Here is a 21,095-nt window from a genome sequence, read left to right as displayed (position 1 = left end):
TGATGATGACGACGACGATGATGGTGTTAATGATGATGATTCTGAAGTAGAAGATGAAGACACCCACACACACACACGCACACATGAAAGGTCTTTTTTTTATCACAGGTTTGCATTATTTTTAACTTTAGTAGTACCGCTGATCGGAACGTACCAACTACGTAATAAATTAAGAAATAAAGAATGTACATAAAGCCCCACATATATTTTGAATATCTTTGGTACTCCGATGAGCGTACGTCACTCACAAGTCACGTGATTTATTGAAGAGATACACGTGATCAATTAGGATTTGTAGGAACACTTCCGGCTTTCATTGTTCACGCTTTTGATCTATTTATTTTTGATGTTGTTGGACTGAGTGTGGTTTTGTTTTATTGTTTTTTTTTATGCTGAAAACTTTTGTTTGTGTTAGTTTGCAGATTGTCACGAGTGATTGAATAGACTCTCGCCATCTTCTGTAATGAACTCACCATCAAATGTGAACGTACAACGAAACAGTTGAACTTACAAATGAGGGACATTTCGATTGGAAATATTTTCAACACCCCACCGACCCCTCCGTAAAATGCTTGTCGCATTCTATCATGAATTTGTTTTCAAGTTGCAAAGAATTTTTATGATGAACTCAAAATCACGAAATCAATAACAAGCGTTTAATTATTATCGGTTTCCATCATTGCTTAACTCGTTCGTTGGTCCCGGCCTGCAATTTGGATGGGTGACCGTGACGTCACACAAAATATCGTTCACTCTTTAAACTTTTTTCACATACTTCAACTTAAAAGAAACATTCCTATGCTCACGAGGTTACGCACTGCATGAATTTTAGTAAAAAAAACAACTATCAGCTTTATACAGGGATATACAACTTTATACTTCGTACCGGTTTTATGAATTTTTGTTTCAATAGATAAATATATGTTTTTTTGAATAGAACAGCGTTTCACCATATTTTTGATATATAAATTTTTTTATATAAAGAAAAATATATAATTGAAGAAATTATAAAAAAAGTGACAAAAAGTAAATGTTAGTAAATGAAGTCAAAAATTATTATTAGGCGCTACAACATTTATTGCTCAAAAGTAAATAATAACAAAACACTCCAATTTTTTTTAAATTTTAAAATAAAAAATAAATTTCGGAAAAAATTTAATTAAAGATTTAGTATTTGGTATTTTTTTTTTGCAAATAAATCCGTTTTTAAATTTAAAAAATCTTTGTATTTAAGCCTGCAATTAGCAGTTAATCATTATAAACAATTTTGGGTTTTATTGTTTACAATTTTTTTAAATTTTTTAGCGCTGCATTAAAAAAAATTGTTTCAATGTTCACGTTTGATTCAAATTAAATCTGATTTTTGTACTTTGTTTAATTATTTTTTTGTAATGAAAAAATTATAATTTATTATTAGAATTTATAATATAACAAGTTAAAAATCTTTTTTATTTAAATTTAAAAAAGTTTACAAACATTCGATAGATGACAAAATTTGTTTAGATACATTCGATAGATAACAGAGGAAATAGATAAATGCCGTCAGCTGAATAAAAATTGGCCGTGGATTTTGGGAAAAATTAACTTTGACCGATTTTGACGCTCGACCTCTCAAAATATTCGTCTGGTCAATTTTTATTTTCTTCATTAAAGCTTCTTTGCCGAAAAAAAAGTCGTTCCAATTCTGATCAGTAGTTTCGAAGATATTGGGCCTCAAAGTTTCAAAAATTTGATTCGAATTTCCTACCTGTTTTTCATGTTTTTTCAACGCTAACGCAAATATTTCGTTGTTCCCAAGTGATTTTGTGTATCAAATTTATGAAATAAATACTCATTACAAGCAAAGAAATAGATTATAAAGATGTTTTATAACCAAACCACATGAATTTTAATTTTCGTTTGATTCAAATACAACTTAATATTTTAAAATGTATCAACAAATATATCAACGAAATTTTCTCATCAGCGGGCGAACCATGTAAGAACGTACCATCGTCATAATCGTCATCACTTTACAATCTATATTATACATAATATCCAAAAATATAATAAAAATATTATGAAATTTTAAAGAATGAATGAATGGCTGAATAATTTGAAAATGACGAAGGAATGAAAGCTTGAACGTAAGGAATGTATGAATGGAGCAGTTAGACTGACAAACAACATCAAGGACATAGACAGAAAAATAACGTCAACATGAAGAATAATAAATACAATAACGTTATCACGCCCACCCTTCTTAGTAGTATTCAAGCCGCCAGCATCGTACGCCTTGTTGAAAGTGAAAAAATAATCCTTAAAAGAATAAATTAAACTCAAGCAAATAAATAAACAGCACAAACATAAAATGAATGATAAAATCAGTTTTGAAAATTTCTGCACCAATCAAAATAGCTTTAAATCGTTAGCCAATCAGAAAGCGTCCCTTATATTCAAAAATGGTCGAATTGCCAGGTCGGTTGGAAGGTCAAAGTCGATTTTTGAGAGATTGTCCAATGAGATGAGAGCGTCGTTGAACCCTTGAAGATGATTGGTGGAAATATTTTTCAGTATATAAACATTTGATAAATTGTTTGAATAACCTGAGAAAGGAATGATTTAAATAAATTAATGGATGAGTGATTGAATGGAAGATTGTTTCTTTATTAAAATCCTTCTATTCTTTCATTCAACCAACCAGCCAACCAACCAGCCAACCAACTACCAACCAACCAGCCAGCCAGCCAGCCAACCAACCAACCAACCAACCAACCAATCAACCAACCAACCAACCAACCAACCAGCCAACCAAACAATCAACCAACCGACCAGTCTTAACGACATAACTCCATGGCTGGTAATAATATTCAACCAGCCACTCACATCGAAGCATGATTCGTAACCAGGAAACCAATTTCTTTTGGCTAAAATAAAAAAAAACCAACGTTTATAATAATAACACCCACATTTATATTAATAATTATGGTCATAATTATAGTTATAATTATAAAAATTATATTACAATTATGAAAATTACGGTAATTATGATTAGTTACTTGAGGGCTAGACATATGAACGCCTTAAACTGCGAATCGTCGTTGCGTTTTAGGGGCTGGTGCGTGCTGGAGACCATCTCAATGGCCGTCAGCAGGGTCTGGAGGATTAATTTTAAGATCAGGGTGAAAAGTTAAATTTAAGGTCAAGATGAAAGAATGATTCATTCTAAGATTAGATTGCTATATTATAGAGCAGTGCCATGTCATGCATAGAGCAGAAAGCACACTCATTCCTACCTTACATCGTTCGTTTCATTCATTCATTCATTTATTCGTTCGTTTCATTCAATCAATCTTGAATTAATTCACTCATTCATATAGAATGCACCTGTTTCGGGGTCATAACCTTTCCACCGACACTCTCCAGCCCGAAAGCCATGGACAACTTTCTAGCCGGGGCCTCACTGTACTTCTTTCCATGCTGTCATGGTGATGATGACGATGATGATGACGAAAATAAAGAAGATGATGATGATGAAGATGATCGTCAGTACAAATCGTGTGTCATCATCGCTTGTCACCAATACTAACTTTAACTCGATAATATTTGAGAAATAGTTGCCAGGCATGCATCATGTCGCTACCAGCGCCGCTACCACCACCACCACTGCTGTTCAGCTTGCTGCTGCTGCTGCTGTTTCGAGATGAGAAGCATCCAAACGGGACAATGCTTTGACTGTGCTCCAACTGATGATGATGATGATTGTGATGATCATTGTGATGGAAAAAGTAATCATTATAACAAATGAATGAATGAATGAATGAATGAATGAATGAATGAATGAATGAATGAATGGATGAATGAATGAATTGATGAATGAATGAATGGATGAATGAATGAATGAACCAACTGACCAACCCACCTCAACCAATCCATGCTGCATGAGGTCCCTCAATGATATAGCCAGATCTTTCCGAACTGCATTCACTATCTCCATGTCGCAATCATCCTCAAACGACTGATCATCGTTATAATTATAATTATTATAATATAATATATATATCTACAGAAAAGATAATTTTCTTAGAACCAACCAACCAACCAACCAACCGACCAACCAACCAACCGACCGATCAATCAATCAACCAGCCAAACGAACATTCGATAGATCAGCCATCCAGCCAGCCAGACGTTCAACCACATCAGCCAAATAATCATCATCATCATCGTCGTCATCACCTCATCATAAGAGTTTGTAGAACTCCTCTTCCTTCTCTTCGCCACCTTCATCACTATCTCACCGGATTCGGCGTCCCCTCCAGCATCAACATCAGCATCTCTATTTCTTGTCCTCAGGTTGCACAGTTCAACAATTCGGCTTATAGATATTTCTAAACGAGCTCTCAGATCTCTGACGATGATGATGATGACGATGATGATGATGGCGATGATGACATGATGATGATGACGATTACACATCACCACAATCCAGATCCTACTCACCATCATCATCATCATCAAAATCTCCGTCCAAATCATCATAACAACCATCATCACCATCGTCGTCGTCCTGACAACAACGACAACAACAACAACAACGACGACATCAACAACGACAAAATGACGTCATCCAGAGAATGGGACCGACCCCCAATGGTTGCCCCTGCTGGTCCTCTTCAGCAGGTTCTTCTGGAATTCCTTCCCACTGCCTCCGCAACCGAACTGAGTGATGATGAAGATCTGCAGAGCCGTTGCAGCCTGCCTCATCAGACTCGATGTCTGGTCTCTGAGACGCTGTATGTGCGTGCGTGCGTGTGTATGAATGTCATTCATTTATCCATTCATTCGACCATTCATTCAACCATTCATTCAACCATTCATTCATCTATCTTTCGTTCATTCGTCTCAATTGATACCTTACTATCAGCTCGGCTTCCAGAGTTACAGCCATAATCTTTCTCATTTTGTTTGGACTGTAAACGAAAAAAATCATCATCATCATCCTCACCATCATCATCCTCACCATCATCATCACCACCGACACCAACAACAGCCTCATCATCAGGACTAACATGGCCGCAAGTGCATTGGTTTCTGTTCATTTTGTTGTTGTTGTAGTCATTCTTGTTGATGATGGTATTGTTGTTGTTGTTGTTGCCGTTGTTGTCGCCTGTTCATGATGATGATGACGTAATAATAATAATAATAATGATGATAATAATAATAATAATAATACTAAGTAGAGCAGACCCTGCAAAAACTCGATGAACCTCTCTAGGTCGGTGATCTGGGTTTTCAATTGGTCGACGAGTTTCTCCTTGACCTTGCCGGGGTAGAGGATCTGACCAATCGCTCGATCGATCGTCTCGCACAACTGCTCCGAACTGTTTTCAATAATGATACTCATTCATCCATCTGGATATTCTGCCGTTAATTTATCCATTCATTCATCAGTAAGCACATTCTTTCATTCGTTCCAGCATCCATTCATACACTCTTCGTTCATTCATTCTCGGTCCATTCATTCATTCATTCATTCATTCATTCATTCATTCATTCAATCACAGACAAACAGACAGACAGACCTCAACTGATCGAGATGTTCCAGATCTTTCAACGAGAGTTTCTTCATCAGCTGATCGATCACCACCTTCTGCTTCTCCAGAATTCGACTTGTCGGCATTATACTGGCTTCCCCAGTCTGATGGTGACGATGATGATGGCGATGATGATGGTGATGATGATGGCGATGATGATCATAGTGATGATATGTGAATGTATAGCTCACCTCATAAGCAAAAGTTTCGAGGTCTTCGAGTTGTGACTTCAGCTGACTGATCAGTTCCATCTGCTTCTCTCGTTGTTTTGTTATCAGGTTGTCGTGCTCCTTGTCAGACTGTCAATCATTCATTCATCCATTCATTCATCCATTTGTTAGTTCCATCCATCCATCCCTCCCTCACCATATCATCTGACTGTTTCTTTTTCTTAAGTTCATGGCATGCATTCAAATCTGGGATTCCCTTGAATGCAAATTCTTCTAAATTTTTCAACAGCACCTGATAATAAATATGAATAAATTATTTCAATAATTTCAAGGATAAATTAATCATAATTCATGAGTGACCTGGCTCGCCAGATAATTTGACCCCTAACCTCTTTTTCATTGTTGGGGGCATCAACAATTTGCTTCAGCCTGAACTGGACTTGTGCAAAATGCGTAGTAAGTGAGAGTAGCGACATGTTCAGCTGTTCCTGCTCTTCCTCCAACTTCTCCATCCTATCCTGCTCAGCTGAATTTCTGCTGAGGGGCATGTGTGAATGTGTGTGTCAAGTTAGCTACATCCATCAGAGAAATTTGAAAGATCTGTCTAGTTATATCATAACTATATTTGGCTTTTTATGTGAAATTATATTTTAAATCAAGCAATCTATCATTGATTTCTGATTAGAAAGTTTCATTTAAAATCACTGAAAAAAAGATCTAATCACCTTCTTTCAGAGAAGTTAGGCTGAGGCGAACTTGAAGCATTGGAACCCAGCGGGGCCCATCTTTTAAGATGGCGTACATCAGTGGTACTGAGCCCATCAACATCATCTTCATCTTCATCATCGTCGTTGTAGTAACTTTCATCACAGCTCGGAATGATGTCCTCCGAAGTCGAGGCAGCCATGCTCTTTCTATCTCTCACTTCGCTACTGTTTCACATCCACTATTATGTCCGTCTAAGTGTAAGTGGTGATAATTTAGCATGTAAAAATAAATTAGATATTAAAAATTTAAAAATTAAACTTTGAAATAATCAGCTTTTTAATCATCAGATTAATTTTTTTTGTTTTTCATTGCATTGTTAACTTACTTTAAATTTTAAAACTTTAAAATTTGTCCATAAAATTTATAATTTTAATTTTAAAATAAAATAATAAATCTTACTTTTAATTTAATTAACTGCACTGCGTGGGTGTTACAACAGCAACGTTATAAAATGTAATTAGCAGGCCTAAAGAAGATGAAAAATGCAAAAAAATAGATCCTTAACGACGATTATGATCGATAAATTAACACTAATTCACTAAATTTCGCAAATTAGGAAAATTAAACGTCCGAAAATGAAAACAGCTGTGTTTATTTTGAAACAGCCGGACAGTTTAGTTTCATATTTACTTAGTAAACATTTTATGGAAAGCCAACAAAATATAACAATAATTATTTTTAGGGTACCATGTGCTTGGAAGATTAGAATTAAATACTGAACTATAACAAATCTTGAAATATATATCAATACTTACATATAATAAACATCATTTAGCAACATCTCTCTTTCTCTCCTTTTTTTTCTCTCTCTCTTTACTGATATATATATATATATATATATATATATATATATATATATATATATATATATATATCACCATCAGCATAATAATAATAATAATTATTATTATTATCATCATCGTTATCATCATCTTAAGCATCATCTTCATTCATCTTCTACGTTCTTACATTTAAAAATTAATTTATAAGCAGCACACCCTTCTTCTTCTGCATCACATCAATGCTCTCAACCCAGCAGAAATATAGCAATAATAATAATAATAATAATAATAATAATAATAATAATAATATAAACAATAACAATAACAATAATAATAATAATAACCTAATCATCAGAGTAGCAACAACAACAACAGCAACAACAACAACAACAACAACAACAACAGCAATAACAGCAATCTTAGTTTAAAACAGCAACGTTACATACGTACGTATGGTGAAGACGACGTTGATGTTGATAAGATATTAGACGCTGTTATTAAGGCAGAATATAAATATCATAAATTATAAGCCAGGGAAAAGCCTAATAATAATAATAATAATAATAATAATAATAATAATAATAATAATAACAATAACAATAATATTAATAATATTATTATTTGCGATAACGTATGTATATACTATCGTTATTTATAACGCTAACGAAAGGACGTAGTTATGATTTAATGACGATGACGATAATAATAATAATAATAATAATAATAACAACAACAATAATAATAATAATAATAATAAGGGGGAGGAGGAGCAAGATGACGATGATGAGTGTAATTATTCAATGGCAATGATAGTCTGATAGAGTTTGGAGAGGTAATAACATCAATGGAAGTTTAAATCACGAATGTAATGATAATAAATGTTGTTGTTATTATTATTATTTTATTATTGTTATTATTATTGTTTTTGTTGTTGTTGTTATTATTATTTTCAGTATCTTAAAATTAGTCCTCATCTATCTATCCATCCATCGTTAAGGTGATGCTACTTAATGGATTTTTTTGAGATGATGATGACGACGACGACGATGATGATAATGAAGAAGAGTAAAAAGAAGAAGATGAAGAAGAAGAAGATGATGATACTGATGTTCTCGATGATAGTATCTCGTTATCGTCCCTATCGATACAGAGATATATTAGGACTTATATAAAATATCATTACCAATATCATTTTCTGTTTAACTTCTAAGAAAAATTTTTTATCGCCATCTTCATCATCCTCATCTTCATCTTCTTCATCTTCGCCATCTTCTTCATCCTCATCTTCATCTTCTTCATCATCCTCATCTTCTTCATCATCGTCATCTTCTTCATCATCGTCACAATCGTTTATATGGAATCATTAGAAGGTTGAGATGATGATTTATGACGAACCAAGACAGATTGAGTGACGACGACGAAGATGAAGATACTGCTGATGATGATGAAGATGATGATGAAGATGATGATGATGAGGATGATGAAGATGATGAGGCTGACGATGATATTGTTAGTGGATGATGGCGAACTTAAGACGGTAATGATGACGATGATGATAATTCATTCTATAGTTCGTTCACTGGTTCTTTTTTTAATCGTCTATATACATCATTCTTTCTTTTATTTTTTATTATTCTATTGATCCATCCACACACACACACACAGACAGACAGACACACACACAAACACACACACAGACACACACACGATGCACACACACACACGCACACACACACATATCTAACTAAAGTGAACTACAGAGCAACAACAAAAACGACAGAACCATAAAGAATAAAAACATCCAAAGCAATAACAACAACAAAAACAACAACAACAATAAGAATAATAATAACAAAATGAACAACAGAAATAATAAGAACAAGCTTTCAAAACTCTATATAAGATTGCTGGAGCTAGCTGGCATCTTTAGAATTCAACCGCTCATATATGCACATATAAGCATATACAATATATATACATATATTATATATAATAGTTATATATATATATATGAATGTATATGTATATATAAGTTTATATAAGTGTATATATATATATATATTTATGCTATTTTCTTACCATCCATCCATCCATCCGTACTCTCATCCATCCGTGAGTCCGTTGTTAGTCCGTCAGTCAATCCGTCAGCGTTGGTTAGCTGGGGTCAGGATAGATAGAAAGAAAGAAAAAGGAATTAAATAGATAATATCCGATAATATTCGATAAAAATATTCGGTAAAAATATTCGGTAATACTCGGCATCTATATATACGATCGGTGAAATTTATTGTTAAAGTTAGTTGATGCTCTTGTTGGATTAATCAGCTCATTTTGAACGATTGTTAGTATTAATTTAATAACTGGTTTGAAAGTGGAAGATAAGTGCAGGCATTAAAAATACCTTGAAACGATTTTCAAATGGTGACATTTCGGATTTCAAAACTACTGCATAGTTACATTTAATAGTTATTGCAGACATTATGATACTACTACTACTACTAAAACTACTACTTCTACTACTACTACTAGTACCACTACTGCTTCTACTACTACTACTGCTGCTACTACTGCTACTACTGCTACTACTACTGCTACTACTACTATTTAGAGATGCACCGAATAGCCGAATATTTGATCCAATATTCGTCGGTCAAAGCAGAGAAGAACGAATATGAAAAAAACAGCGTCCCGCTAAGAATTCTTTGTCGAGATAATATTCCATCTCGACACGAACTCAGAAATTTTAGCAGCCATGGTGAACAAATATGTTTCCCGCCGATATCAATCAACGATTAATCTTCTGAAATCTCACCCGAGTTATAGTCTAAACGAAAGTTGGACTATTCAGGCTATTCGGTCTTTGAATTCGGTGCCGATCTTATGCCAAATATCAAATACTTGGTGCATCTCTACACTACTGCTACTACGATTATAATTATTATTACTACTAACATTAATAGAAAAATAATAATAATAATAATATTTTTTTTATTTAGTTATCAGGAGGGGCTAAGTAAAACATTAAAGAAAAATTCAAGATAGACCAATTTTCCATCTCCAACCCACTGATCCATTGATTGACTGATACATATATATCTGCTTAATTTGCTTGCTCAGATAACACGGTTAGATGGTTGACTGGCTGACTGATTCTGATTGGCTGGTTGACTGAATGGCTGGTTGGTTGATTGGCTGGTTGGTTGATTGGCTGGCCGACTGACTGGTTGGATGTTGATTGGATGGTTGATCAGTTGAGATTTTCTTGCTAAAATTCAATTGCAAAATTGGATTTAAGCGATATATTTTAACCAACTAAACAAACTACTATCACAAGGGCATTAACGATCATCATCATCATCAACAACAACATCGTTATCATCATCATCACCACCAACAACAGCAACAATACTAAAATTCGTTCAAAGCATTCATAATTACATTCATCAAATACGAACTATCAACAAACAACGACTTCAAAACTTAATCATGATGATGGTGATGACGTTGCTGTTGTTGTTGTTGTTGTGGCTGTTGTTGTTGTTGTTGTTGTGGCTGTTGTTGTAGATGATGACGTTAATGAAATGTTAATAACAAAGAATAAAGAACAATAATATGAAAATAATAATTACACCTAAAATTTTACGCAGAATTTTTAGACAAGAACAATAGCTGACTCAGAAACAACAACTTCAACAACAACATCAACAACAACATCAACAACAACTTCAACAACAACATCAACAACAACATCAACAACAACTTCAACAACAACATCAACAACAACAACAATTTAGAGACAAATAATTTTACACTAACAAGTTTTCGCACAAGACATCAGATCCATTTAATTCAACGGCCAGGTTAACTATAATTTTAAATAATAATAATATTATTATATAAAACAATAACAACAATAATAATTATTATTATATTTATTTCAAATTATTTTTATCATGTTATTATTATTATTTAATTATGATTTTAACTAACTGGCAGATAACGTTGAACAATATTATAACGAATTCTAAAAATTAATAGTAATAATATTAACTAACAATTAAAATAATAATAAATAATAATAATAATTAATAATAATAATAATAATAAATAATAATAATAATAAATAATAATAATAATAAGTAATAATAATAATAATTTTTTTTCACCAAAGTGCCTCAACGTAGATAAATTAGCCGAGCAGCACGCAAAGTCGTCATCGTCATCCCCATCACAGAAAATAATAATAATAACAACTATAATAATAAAACAAAGAAAGAGAGAGAGAGAAAGCGAGAGAGAGAAAGAAAGAGAGAGTATTTTTATCAAATAGAATTTTCTACCTTGGTTTTCTGTGCCCTTTGTTTATATCCGTGCTAGGTAGTCCAGCTTGCCAAAATGTCGAGTTAGTTGTCGTCGTCATCATCATCATCATCAATCATCATCATCATCTTCGCCATCATCATCACCACCATCATCAGGTAGACCACCCACATCGAGACGTACGCTGAGTAGGAAGGAACCTGCTAAACCGGAAGTGGCAAAAAGCGAAGATCCGCCGGAAATTGTCGGCAAAATAAATGACGTCGTTAGTTGTGATGATGATGATTGTTCTTAGGATGGTGGTGATGATGATGATTGTTCTTAGGATGGTGGTGATGATGATGATTGTATTGATGATAGTTATGATGACAATTGGGATTATGGGATTAAGGGAGAAGTGAGTTTGAAACGCTAAAATGATCACATAAGTAATAATAATGAACCTAATTGTTTGCAGTCAAAGTCATCTTTACCATGTATCACGTATCATCATCATCATCGTCGTCGTCATCATCATCTCGACAGACGGTCAATCAAGGTCAGAAAGTTGAGTTCAACCTGAAGGTCACAGGCTCCAAGCCCCTGACGGTCACGTGGTTCCGAAATGACACGACGAAACTTAAGAGTAGCAAGAACTCGAAAATCACATTTGCTCAAGGAGAGGTGCGTGGTTTTATAAATAGATTATGTTAATTAATAAATAAATTATGATAATTATTACGGGAAAACTGAACTGCACTTAGGCGAAACTTATAATAATGGAAGCGGACGGTGAGGACGATGGCGAGTATCGAATAGAGGCCGTCAACGAGTTCGGTAAGGCCACACAAACAGCCCGGGTCAACGTCATACGTAAGTAGTTGATGATGCTGCTGCTGCTGCTGCTGCTGAAGTTGTTGTATCGCCTGGTCAGACCATGCAGCATATTAATTAATGATTCTTGCAAATATCAAATTGATGTAACTAAAAAAATATTCATCTTTGTCTTATAACAATAATAATATAAAATCTTACCATTAATTTATCTATCCAATTAATATTTTTACCATCCATCCATCCAGCTAATTGTTAGTACTTTTAAAGAGTAATACGGTGAAAAAATGAGTGGATAGATTTCAGTGAATGGTTCATTTTGTTTGAAAACGAAACGGAGGGATCATTTTTATTTCATTCAGTTCATCTCTACTCTATTTTCGTTCAATGATTTCAATTACACCTATATATATATATATATATATATATATAGTACGTGTTCCTTTAATTTTATTGAGTTCCTTTATGTTTTTTACGTTCGATGAATTATTTTTCCAAACACACCGACACACACACACAGACACACACACACACACACACACACACACACACACACATATATATATATATATATATATATATATATATATATATATATATATGTGTATATGTTTCAAAAAGATATAGCTCACCAAAAGATACAAAGTAGTGTTAACAAATTTTAGACAATCTTCATCATATCCACCACCGTCATCATCATCATCATCATCCTCTTTAATATAACTACTACCATTGCCGTCATCGTCATCATCACCGACTTATAAATTTCTCTCTCTCTCTCTCTCTCTCTCTCTCTCTTTCTCTCCCTTTCTTCTTCCACTCTCTCTCTCTCTCTCTCTCTCTCTCTCTTTCATCCTCTCACTCGAAGCATCAGCATCTCTCGCCGAATACATCCGAATTATTTTTAGACCGCTTGTATAACTGCAATGCAAGATGAACAACAAAAACAACAACAACAACAATACCATCCTTGCTTACTCTCACCTCAAAGCTCCACTATCTCACTAATTCATTCCTTTTTTTATCCTTCTACTAACTCTCTCCCCCTCTCTCACTCTCTTCCTCTCTCGTGTTTTTATATTTTTTTCAGATGTTGCTCCGCTTTTTGTATTTTTTGCATTCAGATGTTTCCATTCTCTAGTATGAAGTTTTCCCTCTATAATCTCTCTCTCTCTCTCTCTCTCTCTCTTTATTCCCTTTTCTCTCTATTTCTTCATCTCTCTCTTTTCTTCTCTCTCTTTTTCTCTTTCTTTCTCTCTCTCTTTCTCTCTCTCTTTCTCTCCCTCTTATTTTTGTCTATTTTTTTCCTACCCATACATATCGAGCTGGCTTAATAACTTCACAGCGGTATAGTTTGAACAACAATGGAGCTCATGTAAACGAGAAACATACAGGCAATAATGCGTACGTACAAACATACATACACACATACATACAATCACACATGCAAACATACATACAATCACACATACATACAAACACACATACAAACATACATACAATCACACATACAAACATACATACATAAACACACACACATACAAACATACATACCTACGTATAGACACATGTACACGCATGTTCAAACATTCATACACACACATGCACACATACTCAGACAGAAAAATGCAAATCCTTACATTTGCTTGCTTGGAACAGCTAACATCTTAAGGAAACAATTTATTGTTATTATTATTATTACTATTATAATAATATTTGTTTACATGCAGACATAACTAAATACCTGCCTATAAAATAAATATAATAATTTTTAGATTGCAACACACACACACACAGAAACACACACACACGCACAGACACACACACACACATTAATTTATTTGAAAAATTTTTCGACTAAAGTCAGTCGTAAAAATTTATTTTTCTGATTTGAAAATTTTGATTTCAATGTTTTATCATCAGAGTTCTCGGTTGTTAATAATTATGACTATAATTATGGTTGTGTGATGATTTAATTATAATCATAATTTCTTAATAGGATGATGATGATGACGACGACGATGATGATGACGATGATGATGATATTAATAGTTTTGTTTATGAATTTCTCTGCTCAGTTTTCTAATGTATCGGTATAGCATTCCAGTTAAGTTATTGCTTTTAACAAATATTTCATCCGTTCGTGCGATCGTTCATCCCTTCATTCTTTTTTCCATGCCTTGAATAATATTTAAATGAACTCCATTCATCTATCTTAATACGTTCGTTCATTCATTCGTTTTTTACGTTATTCTTTCGTTCATTCATTCATTTTTTTTCATTTATTCGTTCATTCGTTCATTCATCCAATCACTCAGTACCTGAAAAACTCCAAGGAAAAGTTAAACAATTCTCAAAAACCGAAGCAGAAGGAGAAGTGAGTATTGACTGACAGCACTAGAAATAATATTAATAATTATAATTATCATAATTTATAATTATTACAACTGAAATGAAATTATGACTTTCAAAACAGACTGTGGAATTGAAGAAAGTGTTAAAAGACAAAAGAAGTTCCGTGGTGGCTAAACCCGGAGATGCCCTCGATGCAAATAAGCTGGGCCCTCGCGGGTCCAGGAGTTCCAGAGGTCTCTAATTTGTATATATTTTATCTTAATTTACTCTAACATATATATATTTATATGTATGTAAGTGTGTGCGTGAGTGTGTGTGTACGTGCGTGTATGTGTTTTGAATTTTGAAAATCGTTAAAGATGTCGTTTGAATTGTACTAGTATCAGACCACCACCTAACCAGAACCCTGACCATCATCATCATCATCCTCATCATCATCACCATCATCATCATCATCATCGTTCTTTCGATCATCGCCGTCATCGCCATCATCCTATCACACCCATCTCCAGGATCCATCGTCGTCCCCAAGTTACCGACGGCCCCTGTGGGGCCAGGGGGGCCTCAGGGCATTCCTTCGATCGTCGTTGATGGCGGCAACTCGCCCGATGGATCTAGGAGAGGTTATTTTTTATAAGATGGAGTGCATTTCTTTTAAAAGGGCCAAGTTTTTTTAAAGAATGAACTTTCTGGAAGGGCCCAAAAAGGAATTCTTTAAGGAGAATAATTTTATCTTAGAATGACTGAGTAATCTTATATTAAGAGGGGAGAGAGCATTTTTCCTTACACGGTGGGACGTATTTTAGAAGATCTTGGCCATTTTTTACCAGTGGAAAATCTTTTTTCAGAGGTTTTTTTTTCAGAGGGAGATATTTAGCTGAAATGTTTCAATACAGCGAATCATCATTTTTTAAATTATGATAATTGTTATATGAAAACATTTTCATCATGACAACATGCTTAATTCATTAAATTACTTGTCACCTACTCTACCTCAGGCTCAGCAGTTGTCGATGGAGACCCGGTATAAACTTCTAACTTCAATTCAATTTAAAAAATATTACTCAACTAATTTTTAATTAACAACTTAGTAATAATAACGATAATTTTTTCATTACAAACACTAAAAGTAAACAATAAAAATCTTTATTATTATTATAAATTAATATAAACAATAAAAATCCTTATTATTATAAATTCACAGCTTAAACGTCGAGGAAGCAAACTCCCGGATGAAGATGAGGAGGAAATGAAATACTTCCTGACCAAACCTCAGAACCAAGTGGTCAACATTGGTCAGTATTATTTTCATCGCTAACTGCAGCATTTGTAGTAGCAGCTGCTGTAGAAGCAGTGGTAGTAATATAATCGTTCGATTTTATATTATAGTACAATTTTAGTAGTACCACAAAGATGCAGAACGCATGTACGTACTGGTATCACAAATGTTAGCATTATCGCAAGTTGTAGAGGAGAATAAAGAAGATAGTGACAGCAATTACAAAATAAAACCTGAGAGAAAATTTTCTCCGAAACTCAACCAGGCGAGACTATGTTCGTTGAGTGCACCTTCAAACAAAAGCCACCGAACGTCGACTGGTACAGAGGGGCCATCCCGATGAAAACTGACCCCAGAGTCACCATCGTCTTTGACCCCGTCAAGTTGTACGCTTCTGTCGAGATGAAAAAGTGCAAGCAGAGCGACGAGTCAAAGTTCAGAGTTCAAGTTGAGGATGAGAACGGAGAGGAAACTTTGGAATTTGCTGGATTTTCGGTTTTCGTTAAAGGTGAGTGGATTTGAAAAAAATTTGATGGATGAATAAATAAATGAATTGATGGAAAAATGGAAAAATTTTTGGGTGGGTAGATAGATTGGTGAATAAATGAGTAGAGTTTTATTTCAATTAATTTTAAAAATTACATTTGCTAAACAGACCCTAAAGATTCTGGATTAGATTTTAGGAGTCTTTTGAAACACAAGTCTGTAACATACTTAATTGAAGTTTTGCTTAAATTTTCCGTCCCACAAAAAAATTCTAAATAATCTGAATTCCTCTTTCCTTCTCAGAGATCACAAAAAACGTAGAGGCACGAAGGAGGATCCGGACTGGGGAGAGTTAAACCCACGTAAGTACATCAGACCTTTTAAAAAAATAATAATTTTAAAATATCATCTCATAAATAATTAATTACACCTCTAACAATAATTTTTATCATTATTGAGTCATAATTATTCACAAATAAGTTGAGAAAGACCAGCAAGAGTACGCGAGAAACAGACGCATGTCCGCCATCGACCTGTCGAGGAACGCCGCCCAACTCGGTGATGGCAAGGAAAGGGTGAGCTAATGCATTCAGTTGAATTGATGGATGAATGAATGAATGATGAATGAATGGGTGAATTATTGGATTATTAATTCAAATGACGAATGATTACGTTATGGTGGGAATTGGTATTTGATTTGAGGAATAGTAAGATAAAAACACAGACGTAATGATAAATAAATTTTCTTAAATGGTACTCATATTACTTTTATCTCTCTCTCTCTCTCTCTCACTCTTTCTTTTTCTATCTTTTCCCCATTTGTTCACCATCTAATCTCTCTCCCGGACATCTCACTAAACCAACAGACGACGGATCACTGGATAGACGAGCTTGAAGACCTAACCTGCCAAGAGAAAGAGAGCAAGGTGGAGTTAGCATGCAAGTACAGCAAGCCAACCGCACGCGTCAGATGGTATAAAAACAAGCTGGAAATTTTCCAAGGAACCAAGTATAACATTTCTTCTGAAGATGGTGAGTAGAAAAAAAATGTGTTTAGTGTAGTATTTTTTTGTATCTACAATTCATTTTCTATGTAAATGCGTGTATCAAATGTGATAGATCTGCATTCAAACTCTGTAAATCATTTTCATACAAAATAATACTTTAATCATTACTTTAATTATAGTTTAATCATTACTTTAATTATAGTTTAATTATTACTTTAATTATAGTTTAATTATTATTTTTATTATAGTTTAATTATTACTTTAATTATAGTTTAATCATTTATAGAATAATATGTCACTGTCTTCCCAGGAATATTCCGACTGATCGTGAACAAGGTGACAAAGGACGACAACGCAAGATACATCTGCAGTGCAGACCTCAAGGAAACATCCTGCTATCTCACTGTTGAAAGTTGGTTTCTTTCCTCTCTCTCTCTCTCTCTCTCTCTCTCTCTCTCTCTCTCTCTCTCTCTCTCTCTCTCTCTCTATCATTTATCATTTTAGCTTATCATTATTTTTATTTTATTTTAGTTAAATTAAGTATTTTATTATGTTTGGTTTTTACATCACCTGCTCTATTATACTTGCATCAAAAAGTCGAAAATTTGCCAGGCGAAAATTTTGTTTGAAGAGCAGGCAAACTAGCCAACGAGAGCATGTTAATTTTCATGTGTTGTAACATTTCTACACCAAGAATTCTATTTTTACGTTGGCCAGGTAAGAAAGTTGAATACTTCTTCACACAAAAACTTCCCAAGACTGCCAATGTGAAGCGGAAGAAGGATTTGATACTGGAATGTATGATAAACGATCCGAGGCCTGACGTTACATGGAAGAAGAACGGAGAGAAAATTGAAGTAAGACAACCCACTTTAAGGAAAAATGGATTTTATAATAAAAACTAACACACGCGCACACAAACAAACACACTCACACACTCTCTCCCTCACACACACACACACACACACACACACACACACACAGTACGAACCAGATAAGTATGAAATATCAAGACGCGAAAATCGCTGCCTATTGAAAATCAAAAATGTTGGCAAAGATGACGCCGCTGAATTCTCTTGCGAGGTTGAAGGAGACAAAACTACAGGGAAAGTGGTCGTCGAAGGTTTGTTGGTTCTTTCTCTCTCTCTCTCTCTCTCTCTCTCTCTCTCTCTCTTTTTCTTCTCTAATACAGTGGATAGACGAATGAAATTGAAAATGTGACACTAACTAACATCAGAGCCGGAGTACGATTTCGACAAGAGCCTGACAGACACAGACGCCCTGGAGAAGGAAAATGCCGAGTTCGAATGCGAAGTAAACGACGAGGAAGCCCCTGTCGAGTGGTACAGGGAGGATAAGGTGGGTCCCTATAAAATTTTCATCCATGATCATCTTTAATTATTTCAAAAATTATTATTTACAAATTTTATAAATATTATTTTACCTGTCATAATTAATTCGATATTTTATGAGCAGAAAATTGACATAAATGATCCGAAATACTTCTGCGTGCAAGACGGCAAGAAACGTCGTTTGCGAGTGAACAACATCGGTCAGAGGGACGAGGGCATCTACAAGTGCAAGATCGTCGGCCAGGATAAAGTTACTTCAGGAAAATTATACGTCGCTCGTTAGTTTTTTTTTCAAACATTTTTCAATGCATAATTTTTCGGAAATCTTCAAATTCACCAACGAACAAAATGAAAATATTCTTAAAGCCGAGGTCGTCATCAAGGAGCAGTTAAAAAATTTGCGGAAAGTTGAAGGCGAAGAGGCGCAGTTCGTCTGCAAGGTTAAAAATCCGAAGAACTACCCGATAACCTGGTACAGGAACGACGAGGAGATCAAACCGTCGGACAAGTTCGTGATTACGGAGGAGGGAGGCAAGGCAACTCTCACTATCAAAGATCTAACGCTAGACGATGCATCGGAGTTCTCCTGCAAGATTGGGGACAGGTCAACCTCGGCTAAACTTCAGGTTCATTTTTAGTCAAGAAAGTTAATTCGCAATTTGTTTTAAATAAATTTAAAATTAATATAGTTTAACCTTCTGTGAAAAATTATAAACTCGAATAATTCATAACAAAAACATCTAACTGATGCGTAACAAAGTTTCAAAAATTTCAAATCACTTGACTTACTCCTTCTGGAATTTAGGTGGATCTTGCCCAGCGCCCTCCAGTAGTCAATCTGGATGCGGTGCCCAGGGAGATCACAGTGAAGGCGGGCCAGAATGTTGCCCTCGACATCCCGTACACGGCCAACCCAAAACCAACCGTGGCCTGGACGAAGAACAAGGGCCAACTCGATCCAAGCATCAAAACTTCGCAAACTGCCGACAAGTGCAAACTGAACTTAGAGAAGGTTGGCGTCTGATTGTGCAATTTCAAATACCGTAAAGCTTGCTTCTGACCTCATTTATTTGGCCGGTGGTGACTTAAAATTTAGAAAAATTGATGATTATTTAAAATCCGCGAATGAAACCAGGCGAAGAGAAGCGACGCTGGCGAGTACGAAATTGAACTGAAGAACAAGAGCGGCAAGATAAACGTGCCCATCACGTTGAAAGTCATTGGTCAGCTTCATTTCATCATTCTTATCATCACAGCTGATATTCCAACTTTATTAATTAATTATCATTTTGTTATCACTACCGCCACAGACAAACCGTCGAAACCACAAGGACCACTTGTGGTGCAAGATGTGTACAAGGACAGATGTCGCCTGTCATGGAAGCCTCCAAAAGATGACGGAGGCCTTCCAATTGAGAAGTACATCGTGGAAGCCCAGGATGTAGCGACGGGACAGTGGACGCTCGTTGGGAAAGTTATCGACGACACTCAGTGTGGAGTGCCTGGGCTGGAGCCTGGTAAAAAGTACAAGTTCAGAGTTAAGGCTGTCAACAGCCTCGGCGAGAGTGAGCCGCTGACGTCGGATGGGGAGACGCTGGCCAAAGATCCTTTCGGTCAGTTGCTGTTTTACTTTTGAAAATGTGGCTCGCAGGCATTCATGACACGAGGCGGTTTTTTTATTCATCCAGATCCTCCCGGCCAGCCTGGCAGACCTGAAATTATCGACTACGACAAGGACAGGGCCGAAATCAAATGGACCCCTCCGACCACGGACGGTGGAAGTCCCATCCTCAAATACGTCATCGAGAAGAGGGAGAGGGGGAAAGATTGGGAGAAGGTTTGAATTAAATTTCTTCATGTTGTTCTTGCTGCAGTGGTGGTGATAGTTTGAAGGGAGTTTTGTTCTTTCAACTTACCCTCAAATTAATTTTCGTTTCAAAAAATGTTCTTTCCTTGAAAGGTGGGCATGGTGCCTCCCTCTGAAAACAGTGCTGCCATCCCGAACTTGGAGGAGGGCAAAGAGTACGAATTCCGGGTGACCCCCGTGAACGAGGCAGGCCCTGGAAAGGCTTCGGAACCATGTGCCCCTGTTAAGACCAAAGCGAGAAGAGGTAACAGAGATGTGTAAAAATGTTTAATTGATGATTTAAAAACTTAATTTAGATCAATTTAGTAAATATTTGTGAC

The 21,095-nt window shown here is 35.2% G+C and overlaps 2 protein-coding genes across 2 annotated transcripts in view; one reads left to right on the top strand and one right to left on the bottom strand.

Annotated features, from left to right (window-relative positions):
* Positions 1–1,847: 1,847 nt before the first annotated feature.
* Positions 1,848–7,090, bottom strand: HELRODRAFT_112004 (hypothetical protein). The gene is made up of 18 exons (XM_009019861.1): positions 6,914–7,090; positions 6,472–6,705; positions 6,136–6,283; positions 5,943–6,038; positions 5,768–5,875; positions 5,565–5,680; positions 5,230–5,363; positions 5,052–5,149; positions 4,896–4,952; positions 4,628–4,773; positions 4,219–4,390; positions 3,902–3,997; positions 3,570–3,725; positions 3,367–3,459; positions 3,039–3,136; positions 2,812–2,906; positions 2,179–2,522; positions 1,848–2,151 (listed from the first exon to the last, which is right to left on the bottom strand). The coding sequence occupies exons 2-17, from the start codon at positions 6,651–6,653 to the stop codon at positions 2,416–2,418; spliced, it is 1,902 nt and encodes a 633-aa protein (XP_009018109.1). The 5' UTR covers positions 6,654–6,705; positions 6,914–7,090; the 3' UTR covers positions 1,848–2,151; positions 2,179–2,415.
* Positions 7,091–9,906: 2,816 nt separating this feature from the next.
* Positions 9,907–21,095, top strand: part of HELRODRAFT_191869 (hypothetical protein) — a gene marked incomplete at its 5' end in the record, with an annotated part of 40,037 nt that continues 28,848 nt past the window's right edge. Inside the window, 25 exons of the mRNA XM_009019860.1 lie at positions 9,907–10,051; positions 11,775–11,881; positions 12,142–12,279; positions 12,360–12,468; positions 14,748–14,806; positions 14,906–15,017; positions 15,297–15,407; positions 15,783–15,808; positions 15,989–16,079; positions 16,329–16,571; positions 16,719–16,764; positions 16,853–16,911; positions 17,030–17,124; positions 17,416–17,581; positions 17,867–17,968; positions 18,274–18,413; positions 18,541–18,679; positions 18,794–18,915; positions 19,033–19,186; positions 19,275–19,534; positions 19,714–19,920; positions 20,044–20,131; positions 20,219–20,521; positions 20,597–20,745; positions 20,869–21,019. Of these exons, the coding sequence (XP_009018108.1) occupies positions 9,907–10,051; positions 11,775–11,881; positions 12,142–12,279; positions 12,360–12,468; positions 14,748–14,806; positions 14,906–15,017; positions 15,297–15,407; positions 15,783–15,808; positions 15,989–16,079; positions 16,329–16,571; positions 16,719–16,764; positions 16,853–16,911; positions 17,030–17,124; positions 17,416–17,581; positions 17,867–17,968; positions 18,274–18,413; positions 18,541–18,679; positions 18,794–18,915; positions 19,033–19,186; positions 19,275–19,534; positions 19,714–19,920; positions 20,044–20,131; positions 20,219–20,521; positions 20,597–20,745; positions 20,869–21,019 (3,322 nt within the window). The remainder of the gene's footprint in view (positions 10,052–11,774; positions 11,882–12,141; positions 12,280–12,359; positions 12,469–14,747; positions 14,807–14,905; positions 15,018–15,296; positions 15,408–15,782; positions 15,809–15,988; positions 16,080–16,328; positions 16,572–16,718; positions 16,765–16,852; positions 16,912–17,029; positions 17,125–17,415; positions 17,582–17,866; positions 17,969–18,273; positions 18,414–18,540; positions 18,680–18,793; positions 18,916–19,032; positions 19,187–19,274; positions 19,535–19,713; positions 19,921–20,043; positions 20,132–20,218; positions 20,522–20,596; positions 20,746–20,868; positions 21,020–21,095) is intronic.

This window comes from Helobdella robusta, assembly GCF_000326865.2.
Source record: "Helobdella robusta unplaced genomic scaffold HELROscaffold_26, whole genome shotgun sequence".
Classification (NCBI taxonomy): Eukaryota; Metazoa; Annelida; class Clitellata; order Rhynchobdellida; family Glossiphoniidae; genus Helobdella; species Helobdella robusta.
This window is presented reverse-complemented; position numbering and strand designations above follow the sequence as displayed.

Bases quoted from the DNA above. Each gene is read 5' to 3' on its own strand.
- HELRODRAFT_112004 (XM_009019861.1), bottom strand. From the start codon at position 6,653: ATGGCTGCCTCGACTTCGGAGGACATCATTCCGAGCTGTGATGAAAGT. The intron at 5,681-5,767 runs GTGAGCTATACA...CGTCACCATCAG, and splicing joins TCGAAACTTTTGCTTATGAG to ACTGGGGAAGCCAGTATAAT. The intron at 5,364-5,564 runs GTCTGTCTGTCT...TATTGAAAACAG, and splicing joins GAACATCTCGATCAGTTGAG to TTCGGAGCAGTTGTGCGAGA.